Source organism: Polypterus senegalus, chromosome 10, assembly GCF_016835505.1.
Source record: "Polypterus senegalus isolate Bchr_013 chromosome 10, ASM1683550v1, whole genome shotgun sequence".
Lineage (NCBI taxonomy): Eukaryota > Metazoa > Chordata > Cladistia > Polypteriformes > Polypteridae > Polypterus > Polypterus senegalus.
The window spans coordinates 117,537,891-117,554,467 of NC_053163.1; the positions used below are offsets into that span (position 1 = coordinate 117,537,891).

The window sequence follows — 16,577 nt, forward strand, 5'->3', positions numbered from 1 at the left end:
CTCAAAAGAAACATAAGAGAATATCTGGAGACATAAATGACCAGAAAATTATAACCATAAAAAATTTGTAAACATTCATTTTCCACCACTTATCTGAAACTGAGTCGCAGATCAACAGTCTTATCAATGAGGCCCATATATCCCTTTCCTCAGCTACACTTTCCACTTATACTGTCGGATCCCAAGGTATTTCCAGGCCATATGGGAAGATATAATCATCTCAGCAAGCCCTGGGTCTTCCCCGGGGTCTCCTCCCAGCTGGAAGTGCCTATAAAACCTCTAAAAGGAGACATTCCGGTGGGCATCCATATTAAATGCCCAAACTACCTCCTTTGCCTCCTCTCAATGTGGTGGATCAGCGGCCCTACTCGGAGCCTCTCATAGATGTCTGTGTGTCTGAGCTTCTCACACTATGTCTAAGGGAGAGCCCAGCTACCCTGTGTATAAAGCTTGTACCCACAATCTCATTCTTTTGGGCTCCTTTTTCATCACTGCAGATTCAGAGTATGGTCACTGCATAACTCTGCTTACCACCCTAAGCCTTCTGTCAATCAAATCATCCCTTTTTTCCTTATTTGTGAACAAGACCCTGAGGTTCTTAAACTCCTGTACTTGAAGCAGTAACTCACCTCCCACTTGGAGAGGGAAGTCTACCTTTTCCTTCTGAGGACCATTGCCTCAAATTTAGAGGTACTGATCCTCATCCCTGTCACTTTGCACTCTATTGCAAACTGTTTCAATGCATGCTGGAGTTCACAGCCCAATGAAGTCAGTGCTGCAAAAACAGCATTGATTGTAAGTCCACTGATTCTGACTCCCTCCTGTCTGTTGTTGTGACTTGGTATCTTGTCCATGAAAATCACTAACGGGATAGTAGACAATGCACAGCCCTGGCTGAGTTATACACCCACTGGAAATGGTGCCAGTGTTTTTTTGAGTATGTAGACACAGCTTTCACTTTGATTATACAGGGACCAAGTAGCTCTTATTAGAGACTTGGAACCCCATACACTTCCATCACCCCCAACAGAATCCCTCAAGCAACACGCATAGTACTCCAAGTCCACAAAACACATGTACACCAAATGGGCTTACTCCCGTGCTCGCTCCAGAATACTCATGAGGCCAAAGAGTTGGCCCAACATTCTTCGGTCTGGATGCAATCCACATTGACCCTCCTAGATATAAAGTGCCATGAGTGGGTAGAGTCTCCTTTCTAGTATTCTGGCATAAGCTTTTACAGGCAGGCTGAGGAATGACCACTTCTAGGTCTGTCAAATACTGCACAGGAAAAAAACTCATTTGTAAACAAGTTCTGTCTAATATTGCACAAAGATGCAAAAAACCCAAACCTATAATATTTTTAAACAAATTACTATCTTCAAGTTCTGTCCAGTATTGCACAAAGATATCAGAAAAAATGAAACAATTGTAAAATTCTACTGAGGAAACTTCAATATTTGTGACAGAAACACCAGTGTGTCCATGCACCTGGCTTAAGGGCAACATGGTTACATATTACATTTCCTTCAGTGCTGAAAACCCTCTCAGAAGGGCTGCTTGAGGCAGGGATGCACAAGTACTTTTTTGCAAGTTTTTCCAATTTGGGGAAATTTACTTGTGCTTTCCATCTCTCTAGTAGATTTATGTCACTGTCCATGTCGGGTATCAAGTAGCTCTTGATCTGTTTTTCAATGGCATTGTGCAGAGACTTGCCTTCTCTGAATTCCTATGGGGCATGGAGCCGGTTATCTGTGCGAGTGTTTTAAAGAACTAAATTAAAAAATGTGCTTTGGAATCGAGGACCCCCAACCAAGACAGCGATTGAAATAAAATGAGCTTGAATGGATTAATAATTCGTCAATATGGATTTGCTTTCTTTTTTTCTTGAGACCTACGTGGCCCCGTACTGGATTGATTTTACTTAAATTGTTTTTGTGCTTTTACCTTGGGTGATTTACACCTGTCGTGGACAGCTGACTCCTGAAACTTTTCACATTCTTCATATTCTGTGTGATGGTTAGTTTGCAGATAATAAAACAAGGTGGTCATTGAGCTGTTTTTAATGGTTTGCAGATTGCCATCTTTTTAGCATCAGTCTTTCTAAAGCCAAACCGTCTTGCAATTAAATCTAACAGCATAGATTTTGAAGCTTTTTAATCCCCTGGCACTGTTGCTCACAAATTTTTAGCAGCGTCGCTAGCTCATCTTGCTCACTGTGCACACCTATGTGCTCTCTTTCCACATGCACAGTAGTCTGTCTGGTTTGGTTACAGTGAATGTGTGCATGGCAAAACAGCAATTAAGATATCGTAGATGATTCACATTGCACACTCCTACCCTCGCTACACGCTTGGGCTTTACAAATCTGTCCAGGCACCTCCCCTACTATCTGACCCAACTCCCCACCAGGTGGTGATCAGTTGACAGCTCTGCCCCTCTCTTCACCTGAGTGTCTAGAACATACGGCCGCAAATCTGATGACACAATTATGAAATTGATCACAGGTCTTTGGCCTAAGGTGCTCTTGTGCCAAGTACATTTATAAGCCACCTTTTGTTTGAACATGGTATTTGTTCTGCCTAGCATAGAACTCCAGTAACAACACCACTTAGATCAAGGTGATTTGTTAATTGCCATTTTCTTACCATTATCAGTGGAATTAACAACTTTCAATGTTGTAGAGAGTGTAGTAACACAGTCTTGTTATTTTAATCATTTTTTAGGTTTAATATGCTTGTCTTGTCAAGTTACAACTGCTCAGTGATGTAAATAATTATATGCAAGAGCCATTTTTTACCTAGTGTGGCTGAATTTCCCTCCTTAATCAAGTATGTTCTCATTTCCTAGTTTCTTCGAAATGTGTTTGGATGGGTCAGAGTTGCCATAAATATACACAAGTTCTTCCATCAAGTTTTCTTTTACAAATTCTGACTTTTTGTAGAAAGTTGCGTATGCACATTTCACACCTTTTTTGTGTGTACACATGCTTTATGAATTAGACCCTGATCCCTTTAAATTCTACAGGGTGGTCCAGATCTAATTATGCAGATCCAGATCGTCTGGATGACTTTGATTTATGCAAGGATGATTCCAGTTCAGTGCAAAGACAATTCTTCACGTTGTCAGTTGGCACACTTCTGGATGGTCCGGGATTTTTCGGGTGATTTTCTATGTAATAAACTTAAGTTATAGCGTAATGAAAATTGCATAATTAGATCTGGACCACCCTATAGACACTTCTCTGAATGGCAATGTTAAGTAACTTGCGTTTTTCACAATAAATATTTTTGCATCTCATAGAAATTTTTTTTCTGTATACTTCTGTTAACTATTTTATCCTTTATTATTTTTGGATATTTGAAGTACATTGGTCAAACTAATTTCTGGCATAACTAGATAAACAAAGAGGAGAGAGAAGCTGTTGATTTTAAAACCAACTATTTTGGTGTTAATTACATATACAAAGTAATATATAAGTCAAAGTAATTTTGTCAATTTGTTTTGCATTGTCAATTGGAGTATACATATTATATTATTTAGTTAGTAAGAGATGTAAAGATGATTGAAGTCCAGATAGTTTTCTGTGCTCTGTAGTTTTTGAGAGATTTCAAATTACTCTTGTTGAGTTTCCAGTTAAGGGAATTAAGAGAGTTTTAGTGGATCACTTGAGGCAGCTAGTCAAGTGAGTTGATAAGTGCTTTTTCACCTGAATAGAGTTAGGCTAGGTGATATTTATATTATTGTTATCTTGATTAATGATATTTATCAGGATTTTATTTAATAACAATTTGCACTCCAGCCAAGCTCAAAATTATATAGTGAACCATTTGCACACTACTTTTAAAAAAAATCTGTTCTTATAATTAACAGTTGCTCCTAGCAGTAATCTATTTGTAACACATGCAAAAGAGTAACATAGTTCTTTAAGATGTGCAATATTACTTTTTAATAACATCAAAACACTCGCAACACGTATACAGGGACATTGCAATGCCGTCAGAAGGAAAGATCCACGGTCTCTGATTTACACACACAAAAGTTCCATTGGACACACATTTAACTGGGAAACTGTGAAAATAAAATTCAGGGCCAATACCAAGAGTGCCAGAGAGCTGGCTGAATCTTGGCTCTCTAATGAAAATGCCATTAACAGACTTGGACTTGAACCCAGCATATACAGGCTTAAAAAAGGAGAGAGAGAGGTTAGGAGCATGCACTGATACAGCGCATTGCTGCATGTATCACATGCAGAACCACCTAATGAAGAGAGCATTCAAATAATAGACTTTATGACCAACACCTTCCAAACCCAACCTTTATTAACCAACACCCCCCCTTACAACCTCCCACCCCCACTCCTTACATGCTATATATTGCCATTGATTCCTGTTACGTCTAATCATTTTCTTCTGGTGATGACACCTGGTAGGTTGTTGAAAGCTTAGGAATAAAAAACTGCTTTAAAGTATGTGACTGATTTACTCCCTATGTGGATCTCTAGCTACAAGTATTTGAATTAGTACCAAACAAATTTCCAAAATGTGCAATTCCAAAAGGTTTGACAAATACCTGAGTGCAACATATATAGTTAACAAATCTTTTACTTTCTGTCTCAGGCAGATATTTTCAGGTACTTGCAGTCATATACCGAAACATCAGTTAAAGAGTAGTGGAAGATTCCCCCAAACTAACTGATGTTTCAAATATCAAAAATAATAAACTGCATATCTGCAGATCAGTAACATTCAACATTTAAAATGATAGTCATTATATCAGACTTTAGAAGAGAAGCATTTCACAATACTGTACCAGAAAACAATTTATTCAATGCATGTTTTAAAGCTTCACTGTAACAATGGAAAATGATCTTCAGGAAAGGCATATGTTTGCAGACAAGCATTACACAGATTTTAGATTTAAATGAAATGGATCATGAAAATCAAATACGGGTTAGATGTATGACTTGATCAGAAAGGCTGGCACATTGCAGTAGTGGTACCGCTACCGCCTTGCAGGCCAGGGTTCATGTTCTGTGTTCCTCCCGTGTGGAGTTTGCATGTTCTTACTTTGTCTGCATGGGATTCCTCTGGGTGCTCGGGTTTCCTCCCACTCTCCAAAGATTTTCAGGTTAGGTGAATTGGACTGTCCAGGGTTTTTTCCTTCCTTGTACCTTATGCTGGCTAGGATAGACTCCAGCCCTTTCAACTCTGACCTGGGTCTGTATTAAGGAGGTTAGAAAATAACATGACCTGACCAGATACAGTGCATCCAGAAAGTATTCACAGTGCATCACTTTTTCCACATTTTGTTATGTTACAGCCTTATTCCAAAATGGATTAAATTCATTTTTTTCCTCAGAATTCTACACACAACACCCCATAATGACAACGTGAAAAAAGTTTACTTGAGGTTTTTGCAAATTTATTAAAAATAAAAAAAACTGAGAAATCACATTTACATAAGTATTCACAGCCTTTGCTCAAATCTTTGTCGATGCATCTTTTTGTTTGTTGTTTGTTTCTCATGGTCTGAGAGTCCTTCAGGTGCCTTTTGGCAAACTCCAGGTGGGCTGCCATGTGCCTTTTACTAAGGAGTGGCTTCCGTCTGGCCACTCTACCATACAGGCCTGATTGGTGGATTGCTGCAAAGATGGTTGTCCTTCTGGAAGGTTCTCCTCTCTCCACAGAGGACCTCTGGAGCACTGACAGAGTGACCATCGGGTTCTTCGTCACCTTCCTGACTAAGGCCCTTCTCCCCCTATCGCTCAGTTTAGATGGCTGGCCAGCTCTAGGAAGAGTCCTGGTGGTTTTGAACTTCTTCCACTTACGGATGATGGAGGCCACTGTGCTCATTGGAAACTTCAAAGCAGCAGAAATTGTTCTGTAACCTTTCCCAGATTTGTGCCTCTAGACAATCCTGTCTCGGAGGTCTACAGACAATTCCTTTGACTTCATGCTTGGTTTGTGCTCTGACATAACTGTCAACTGTGGGACCTTATATAGACAGGTGTGTGCCTTTCCAAATCATGTCCAGTCAACTGAATTTACCACAGGTGGACTCCAATTAAGCTGCAGAAACATCTCAAGGATGATCAGGGGAAACAGGATGCACCTGAGCTCAATTTTGAGCTTCATGGCAATGGCTGTGAATACTTGTGTACATGTGCTTTCTCAGTTTTTTTTTGTTTTTAATAAATTGGCAAAAATCTCAAGTAAACTTTTTTTGGCGTTGTCGTTATGGGGTTGTTGTGTGTAGAATTCTGAGGAAAAAATGAATTTAATCCATTGTGGAATAAGGCTGTAACATAACAAATTGTGGAAAAAGTGATACACTTTGAATACTTTCCAGATGCATCACATAGTGCAAGAAAATTATGCATTTTTCTTTTACCCTCAATTGTTCCTTGGCCTTCATCAGTCAGATGTGGGATAGCCAAGTATGTCATAATTGGGATCAACAGTTGTTAGCTTTTTGAAACCCTGGTTTTTGAACTGTTTTATTTATGTGGTGTAGTTCTTTTAAATGCTTCAGTGTGCTTTCTTATGTCTTGCAGTTACATCATACTGTATGTGTGAAGGTGTGGTTGTGAACATCACACTTGAATGTGGGGCATGCATAATCCATCCGATTCATCCTGCATTCATATGCTCATGGAATATTTAGAGTTACGAGTTGTGACATTTCACCTACCCACTTTGGTGCTTTCTTATGGATTTCCAGTTGGACCGTTCAGTGAATTGTAAGGTTGTTGTCTGTTACTTAGTCATCACAAAAAAGCCAGTAAAGGCAAACTGCATTTTTTGTAGAATTAATGAACAAAAAAAAAAATGGAATTAAATGTGTATTACTTCACTCCAAATGCAATTCAACCTAAAATGTTATTTTAGGCTCACAAGGTTATGTGCTTTATTCTGTACAAATAACTAAGGTAAAATGTCAACATTGTCACAATTAGGGCAATTTGAGTAGCTTTGTTTTGTCCAAATTTTCAGAGTTGTAATTCAGAGTTTATCGAGCAATCGCGTGGTATTTCCAATTGGACAATACAGGTTTACCATCTGTCCAAGGTCATGTGAATGCTGCAGCCCTGCAAGCTATTTTGGATATTTTAATTTCAGATGGCAAAATAGATTGATTGGTTGTGTTGCCACCATTTGTATGAACAGTGTCTTTGTAAATTACTAGGGTCAGATTTCACAAATTTGATGTGTTTCTACCAAAATTGAAGTGGAGCTTTTGTTTATTTTTTTAAGTGCTGCAGCCTAGAGGTAGGACTTTAAAATTAGAATTCTACTTGTTTTTGTAGTATTTAGTTATGTATCCTTGCTAAAGTCTGTTAATTTAGATTAGTTATACAGTATGGTTGTTCTCTTTGTTTCAGCTGGTAGTTACTTTTGCTATACTTCTCAAAATCCACAGTGATGATAAAACTTTTATGAGCCTTTCAGACATCATTTAATTGTCATAGTGTTCTGTAGTTCTGTAACATGATTGTTTTGATACCTCAAACAATATTGTGGATTAAACTAAAGCTGACCATGCTAAATTATCATCACACCCATCCTTCAATATAATATGCAATTTATCAAAGTGTAAATATTTATTATCCCAATATTTTGGCAGTTGGTCTTTGTACAATCCCCATACCTACTGGTTTTGGTATTGTTAATTTGTCTTGTTGATTTCAAAGACACATTAGTAAGATGTTTCAGTAACAATGGTAAATATACCACCAGGAATTTCTCGGGTTAGCCAATTTAGTAATTTAAAATAACATATCTACTGGTTCATTATATCTCCACAGTTCTGTTCTTCAGATTTGTACAAATGTTTTAATAAAAATTGACACATATGATCATTGAAGTATATTACAAGTCCTTATCAAAGAACTGAAAAGAAAATGTATCAATATGAAAGTTTTTATTTAGAGCTCCTGAAAATAAACTGATGTAGGGGGCACTTAAAAATGTTATATGTAACAGTGTGCATGTGCTGTCTATAAATATCTGCCAGGTAATTAGATCATCATACCTGTCTGTGATGATGTTTGGGCTAAGTCACTCACAATAAATATTATTATCTACATTTTTGAAATCACATTTTAACAGAGTTTAACCATTAGATGCTGGTTGTAGCATCCCAGTGAAGGGATATCCGGAGAACCGACTCTTATAATGTGGTAGACCAGCATTCTATTAAAAGTATGGTTTTCAGTAGCATAGTAAATTAGTAAGAATATATTGACCAGCAGTAGGCAATCGTGGAAAGTAGGAAGTTAACAACAGTGGAAAGTGCCTAGTTGGGGTGGGGTGTATGGGGTCATGAAGTGGGTGGGCGTGCTCACTTTCCAGGAATGAAATAAACACCAAGGAACTTCCAGAAAGGGAAAGAACTGAAGTAAATGCAAGATTTGCATTGATAATTTATATCAATTAGTCTGACCTGGAGTTAATAAGCCCTGATGCCAATATTCAGCATGGCTGCTGGTTTTCTTACTTATCCACCAAATCAAATTAGTATAACAAGTAAGTTAATTAAATATGTTGTTCCTATGTTCATTCTTTGGTGTAAGAAGTTTCTACAACCTTTTTATTTTTTACTTTCTGTGAAAATCAAAAAGTACTTTTAAAAACCAGTAAATGTTAATACCTCTATTTTTTTCTTTCTAAATATATTTATACAGATAGTTTATAAGGAACACCTTCAGGCTGCAGTAGTATTGTCTATTGGAGGATAGTTGATAGATGAATAGTTTACAAAATTGTTTTTGGCAGTCCTACCTTTCTACCACATCAGATAGTCAATATGACAGGATAGTTTTTAGAATGAGCTTGTCTTTTCTTGTAAGAAAAAGTTTAAAAAGTATATTTAGCATTTTTGGCTGTTTATAATTCGTATTTTTCTTACAGAGTAAATATAAGCATTTAACTAGTTAGTTTAGCCATAATATCAAAATTTTATTTGCACAGTACAAAACTAATTAAATAAAAAATGTATCTTACTGTATTGTTTAGGTGAAGAAACCTTCTGAAACAGCATCTAATCCTAATGACCCTTTCAACGATGAGATGCGCGAACGACTAGAAGTGGAAGCTCTTGCCAAGAAGTTTGAAGCAAAATATGTGAGTGTGAACACATCTATTTCTGCATGCTGTGTAATTTTGGGGTAAATTTAACTGGTCAGGTGAATATTGATTTACATATGGTAGGCATCCCTGAACAAAATTTGACCTCCTTTGGAGTGTTTTGTTTATAAATCAGAGTGTGAACCTGTAGACACTCACTTTGTCCAAGTGATACTTAAATAAATTCGCAAAATCCCTTTAATAGTTTTTTCTCTACTGGGATAATAGTTTTGTGCTTTCTAAGTCTTCATGATAATCTTAATTCTATACTACCCTACTATTGTTATTTATCAAAAATTATATAGGGGAATGTATTTTCTGAAGAGTGTCTTTTTACTCTTTATCTAAGACTGTTAATATAATGTTTTTCTCCTCATATTATTTACAGTATTCAAAGTGTGAGCTGTTACATACAATTCATAATGACTTAGCAGTTTCTAATATTTAGTTAATAGTAGTGTTTATTTAGTACATAAAGGAGGTAATCTACAGATCTTCGTTATAGTAGATACCAGTTAGTTACTAATGGAAAATGTAACTAATCAGTGAATTTTAGAAGTTTCAATTTTTTTTAAGTTTTTGATACCGTTCATTCCAAAAAAGAAAAAAAAATAGAGCAAGTAATGTAACATTTTGATTAAAGTCAAGGATTCCTTAATTTGAAAATGATAAATGTGTGGGATTTACTGCATTACTATAGGAAGAAAAAAATGTGTGTAAAATAACAGGAACAAAGTCTGAAAAATTCAATGGTGGGAATACTTTTTGCAAAACTGTGCGTGTTTGGTGATGCTTGAAAAATGCTTGAACGTCCTCAAAGAGGTTTCTGGGAAACCATTTGACTCCTCAGGATTCTCGGCAAGAATGGGTAAATGTTCTTCTCAGCTGGGAACATTGCCATTAACTGGAAGGAGCACTTTGAGGAGCTCATAAACCCCTATGCTGCACTTGGAGGCAATGCCAGAAGAATGGGATGGGGATGGGTCTGTCTATGCGATGGAGACTAATGTTGTGATTTATAAAGCTCTGTAGTGGCAAGACCTTAGGATTGAATTAAATCTAACCAAATATTTTCATAGTGTTTTAGCAAGTATGTCTTTTCAGTGTAGTATCACAGATTGAGTTAGTGCCTCACGACTGGCAGACTGAATTTGTGGACACCATCACAAAGAGGTACGCGTGCGTGTGTGTGTGTGTGTGTTAGTTCCAGTTGCCCAGAGATCACACTCCTAAGCTTTCCTGGGAAAAATAAAGATTCTGTTGTGGCTTTAGAACAGTGGGTCAATTCTTTACTCTTACTGAAATGTTTTAGTGATCATGGCAGTCTGTCCTGTCTGCATGTGGTACATTGCTTTGGAAAATACCTATGTCAGTGTTCCCTATATATTTTGTAGAAGTTGCTTCAAGAGTAAGTAAGGGCTTCAGTTATTGCTGTCATATGCCATTCTGTCCTTGTAACTGTTGAATGAGAGTTGTTTACATCCTTAGCTTTAGGAATGTCACAGTACCAGAATTTCTGTATTCAATATCAGGGAAATATCACAATACAGGTGCTGGTCATAAAATTAGAATATCACGAAAAGTTGATTTATTTCAGTAATTCCATTCAAAAAGTGAAACTTATATATTAGATTCATTCATTACACACAGACTGATGTATTTCAAATGTTTATTTCTTTTAATTTTGATGATTATAACTGACAACTAATGAAAGTCCCAAATTCAGTATCTCTGAAAATTAGAATATTGTGAAAAGGTTCAATATTGAAGACACCTGGTGCCACACTCTAATCAGCTAATTAACTCAAAACACCTGCAAAAGCCTTTAAACGGTCTCTCAGTCTAGTTCTGTAGGTTACACAATCATGGGAAAGACTGCTGACTTGACAGTTGTCCAAAAGACGACCATTGACACCTTGCACAAGGAGGGCAAGACACAAAAGGTCATTGCTAAAGAGGCTGGCTGTTCACAGAGCTCTGTGTCCAAGCACATTAATAGAGAGGCGAAGGGAAGGACAAGATGTGGTAGAAAAAGTGTACAAGCAATAGGGATAGCCGCACCCTGGAGAGGATTGTGAAACAAAACCCATTCAAAACTGTGGGGGAGATTCACAAAGAGTGGACTGCAGCTGGAGTCAGTGCTTCAAGAACCACCACGCACAGACGTATGCAAGACATGGGTTTCAGCTATCACATTCCTTATGTCAAGCCACTCTTGAACAAGAGACAGCATCAGAAGCGTCTCGCCTGGGCTAAAGACACAAAGGACTGGACTGTTGCTGAGTGGTCCAAAGTTATGTTCTCTGATAAAAGTAAATTTTGCATTTCCTTTGGAAATCAAGGTCCCAGAGTCTGGAGGAAGAGAGGAGAGGCACAGAATTCATGTTGCTTGAGGTCCAGTGTAAAGTTTCCACAGTCAGTGATGGTTTGGGGTGCCATGTCATCTGCTGGTGTTGGTCCATTGTGTTTTCTGAGGTCCAAGGTCAACGCAGCCGTCTACCAGGAAGTTTTAGAGCACTTCATGCTTCCTGCTGCTGACGAACTTTATGGAGATGCAGATTTCATTTTCCAACAGGACCTGGCACCTGCACACAGTGCCAAAGCTACCAGTACCTGGTTTAAGGACCATGGTATCCCTGTTCTTGATTGGCCAACAAACATGCCTGACCTTAACCCCACAGAAAATCTATGGGGTATTGTGAAGAGGAAGATGCAATACACCAGACCCAACAATTCAGAAGAGCTGAAGGCCACTATCAGAGCAACATGGGCTCTCATAACACCTGAGCAGTGCCACAGACTGATCGACTCCATGCCACGCCGCATTGCTGCAGTAATCCAGGCCAAAGGAGCCCCAACTAAATATTGAGTGCTGTACATGCTCATACTTTTCATGTTCATACCTTTCAGTTGGCCAACATTTCTAAAAAATCCTTTTTTTGCATTGGTCTTAATTGATATTCTAATTTTCCGAGATACTGAATTTGGGACTTTCATTAGTTGTCAGTTATAATCATCAAAATTAAAAGAAATAAACATTTGAAATACATCAGTCTGTGTGTAATGAATGAATCTAATATACAAGTTTCACTTTTTGAATGGAATTACTGAAATAAATCAACTTTGTCATGATATTCTAATTTTATGACCAGCACCTGTATATGATAACTGTTTGATTCAATGGCAGAAACAGAAATCCCAGTCATTTAATTAAAAGTACCCCCATTATGCAGTTGAAGAATATTATACATTTTTTTGTAATACAATATAAAATACTAACAATTACAACAGCTTTAACTGTGATATATTCTTCAAGTAGTTACCCAGCTATTATTTATGTAAACTAATACTGGCATTTATAAATCTCAAAATACAACTCGGGCTTAATTTTATGATTGACATGGGGAATCCCTATGTCAGTCATCAAGTACAGATGAATCCAAGATTATTTTTAATGTTTTCATTTAAACACACTGTTTTTAAAGCTGTTTTTGCAGAAACTTGCTTTTAAAATCTGCCGTGACAAAAAGTCACTCTTGTTAGGTTTGTAACATTTGCTAATGTATTTGCTGTATTAGCTGATTAAAAATACTTACGAAAGAATAATACTTAACAAATGGGTCAAGTTAGTTAATTTTCAAATATCATAACCTTCTGGTGCTTTAATTTTTCAAATCTCTTCCTTCTTACATTTGTCCAAGTTTATTGTTTTCTGTGTGAAATCAACGCTTGTCAGATTTACATTAATTCATTATTTCAAAACTCCTGTAAAACAGCCTTTGTTCTATTATTTTTAGGTGTCTTAAGTAATTTTGTTACTGCTTATGTTCATGTACAAATTTAGAATTAGAAAATTTACTTGACCAATGTTGCCAGTATTCAGTTACTCCTACCTGAGACACTGCAACCAATTCAGCAACCTACCTTTCAAGTACATAACACATGTTTTTTTCAGTAATTCAGTAATCATAAGCATTAGTTTACCTTCAAAAACAAAATGTATGACATAGATTTAGCATTTGCAAATTTGTATTCAGCCATGAAATATGCCGCTTTGGCAGTCTTGTTAACTGCATGTATGTCTCTGTGATTAGGCTTTTCCATGAATGCATTACATATGTTAATACCGAGATGTTCCTTGAAGCTTGAAAACACTAAATACATTTTATTTCGGTATTAACAAATGAAGCAGCGTATTTAATCGCTGGTTTAAATAAGCTAAATAGCCACTTGATTTCAATTTTGCTTTGTTTACTTACTTATGTCTAGTAGCATTTCCAGTATGTGGTTTCTTCCCACACCCAGTAATCCTATATACGTGATTCTGGATGTCAAAGTCATATTCACAGAGCCAGTTCAGGATATTAAACTTTGTTTTGACACACATATCAAGTCACCCAGTGTCTTGTAAGAGATGACTGACTTATAGCTGTTGATTACTTTTCTTAAATACACTTGTTAATTACAGAAGTATGTGATTAGTTTTCATTTCTCTTGTCCTTACACGTTACTGATAAAAAGATGCTTGGAGTCAAGATTCTGCTACACTAGATTATACTGGTTTTCTTATCTTTGTTATCTTTAGCACAAGGACTGTGATACTTGTCCTTATGTTAATATAGCAGCAGGACTAGGTCACAAGTCAACAGGCCTTTAATAAAATGCTGTCCAAGAGTGCTAAGGGCAAAACCTAACTGTTAACAAGAATATAAATTGTTCAATATAGTTGCATAGTAAAAATCCTATTTAGTATTAAATATCAACTCTATCCCAATGTTTCCCCATGATCCTGAGCTGTATACTGCATTAGAAAATGGATGGATGCTTAGATAGACATCTGTAGACATGTAACTTGCTACCTGGTATGTAATGCAGTGTCTGTTCCTTTACCAGGACTGTGTATGATATTGTTTTGAAAAGTGATTAATCATCCCATCATTTCTTCTCCTTTGAAATTTGTGACACTACAAGCTATTACATTGCATGCTATTGCTAATTTCATTGCACTTTGAAAGCACACACACAACTATTTCTGAACTGACTTCTTGCCCCCTTCTTTTAATAATAGCATTCCTTCAGCAGTACACTGAAATTTGCCTACCTCAAACTTAGTATTTAATGACTTGACTACTGCTATTTTTCTTTTCAACATGTGTTTGAAACGGAGCTGTAACATCACCCCTGTAAGCTATTTTTGTTTTTTCCTTTTCTCACATGTGATTGTGTGTTTTTAAGTAATTTGTCTGTTTGCAGACCTTCCTGATTGTAGTACAGAGTTTCAGTCAGCACTACCAATACTGTAAAAAAGCTAGTATTGTTACATTTTGAGAATTATGGTATCCACATGGTTCCTGTAGTTATGTTCTGTTGACCTCCTTTTATTTAATGTGGATGTTTGATTCTGCCAAGGATATATATTGTTTCCTCTGCGTTTGACGATTTTCATGAACAGGATATCACAGTACAGCTTTTAGGACTAAAACTGCACTGGAGAATATCCAGTTTTAGTCCTAAGTATTGTATCTCTGTTTTTCCAAATGGTGTTTGTATTTATTCACTTACCTCACTGTTCTATCTAAAATGACTTACAAAGAGGTCAGTATAATTAAGTAAACATTAGTCTGGGGACTGTTTTGGAACAAGTGTTATAGGACAAGGTTACAAGTTGATCATCACTAAGTGAAGCTCAAAATAAAATGCAAGCTCATTACTTGTTTTAGTTGCAAGAACAAATACAAAGCTATTTATAGTTAGACAGAAATTCACAGATAGAGAGTCTCCAAATTTTTCTTAAACACTCTGAGAGAGTCAGCAGTTTGAATGTAGGTGGCAAGCTCGGTCCACCATCTATCAACTACATATCAAATGGGTCAGAATTGAGATTTGATACCATGCAGAAGTGGCATCACAGGATTACAACAAAGCTGCATTATAAGTCCATACCATCTCCTGTTTGCTCATAAGTTTAATTTCTAATGAATAACTTGCACTTTCTCATAGAATTGGTGTTGCAAATTCCTTGCAGATCTTGGAATGCTCATACCTTCCACTTCTAAAAGTGAAATCTAATACAATTGTTGTCTTCTCACAGCCTAAGAACCACTACTAATGTCTTTGTTCAACTGCCCCACCCTGCAGTGATCCTATGCGTTCAAACAAAGCTATTAAAAACTTCAGCTGTTATAGCCTGGAATGTAAGTCATTTATTTTTGAATAGCATTCTTCAGTGAGGACTGGCACACTTTTAAACATATTTTCACCCATAATGCGGTAACAGTAAATTGCTAAATGTAAAGCAGCAGCATACATAAGTGAACACTCAGATGATGTTAAATGCACAAATAACTATTTTGATTTATTATAAAGAGATCATAACACTCTGAATTTTATTGTAATTGAAGTATGGAAAACAAAACTCAAAAAATCTTGATTGAGTAACAGACAGTGTTTCATTTCTCATTACCCTAGGGCAACTGGCCAACCAACCCCAACTAGACATATAATATCATTAGTACATACTGGCTTACATTAAAACAATATTAAATCCTTTTGTCATTAAATAGCAAGGTTTCCAGTTAGGGATGTTTAAATCCAAGATATCTGGCAAACGCTTACTATAAAGAATCAGAAACTTACATTTACACAGATTTCTGAACCTTTTATCATATTACAGCAGCTCAAAATTTGCATATTTAATTTTCAAAAACTTATGCTGTGCTATAAGGTTTTTTTGTTATTTCATGTTTTATGATTACATAGCTGGTTGGTGCTTAAAAATTGGGAGGTGGAATTTCAGATCTGCATTATGCATTCTCCTGTTTGTGTTTTTAGGATGGTTTTCTCTTTTTCTCACATTCTCTGTCACAGGCTCATTCACTCACTCCATGTGGCAAGGCAGCAGCATAGCAAAAATGAAGGGGATGGCTTATGGTTCCCTAATATTTTTCCAGGTTCTGTTCATTTTTAAATCCTTCAGCCTCATTTAAACTTATCAGAAAGAGAATAAGGTAAAACTCAATTTGAAAGATTTTTTTGGGGTTAATATTATTAAAACCATCCATCCATTTTCCAACCCACTAAGTAAGACCTATTTACGCAACACAGGGTATACCTGTAGTTTATACATGTTTGTGCCTGTTTCCCATTATAGCAAGTGCTAAAAAGCAAGTGATCTATGTAAGAGAGGGCCACACTTGGAAATTCAGTGGAATGCAAAATTATTCAGTCCCGTTGAAAGTAAGCTTAATTTTCTGCATGGCAGAAGATTTGTGTACACATTTATTCATTCAGTATTTTTCATGTGAACTTTTATTCCGTAACAAAACATTTCCAAAGACAAAATAAATCATTTTCTGTAGACATTTAACTCAAGAAGAAAACCTCAACGTCTGTGTGACAAAATGAGGTCAGTAGACCACATCCAGACTGAAGAAAAGGCAATGAGGAAGA

General features: G+C 36.6%; 1 protein-coding gene across 5 annotated transcripts in view; it reads left to right on the forward strand.

Moving 5' to 3' along the window:
• ubn2a (ubinuclein 2a) overlaps window positions 1–16,577 on the forward strand; it is a 111,389-nt gene that overhangs the window by 16,102 nt on the left and 78,710 nt on the right. For all 5 annotated transcript variants that reach the window (XM_039766423.1, XM_039766419.1, XM_039766421.1 and 2 more), the window contains exon 2: window positions 9,018–9,125. In XM_039766423.1, coding sequence (XP_039622357.1) covers window positions 9,018–9,125 — 108 coding nt within the window. The remainder of the gene's footprint in view (window positions 1–9,017; window positions 9,126–16,577) is intronic.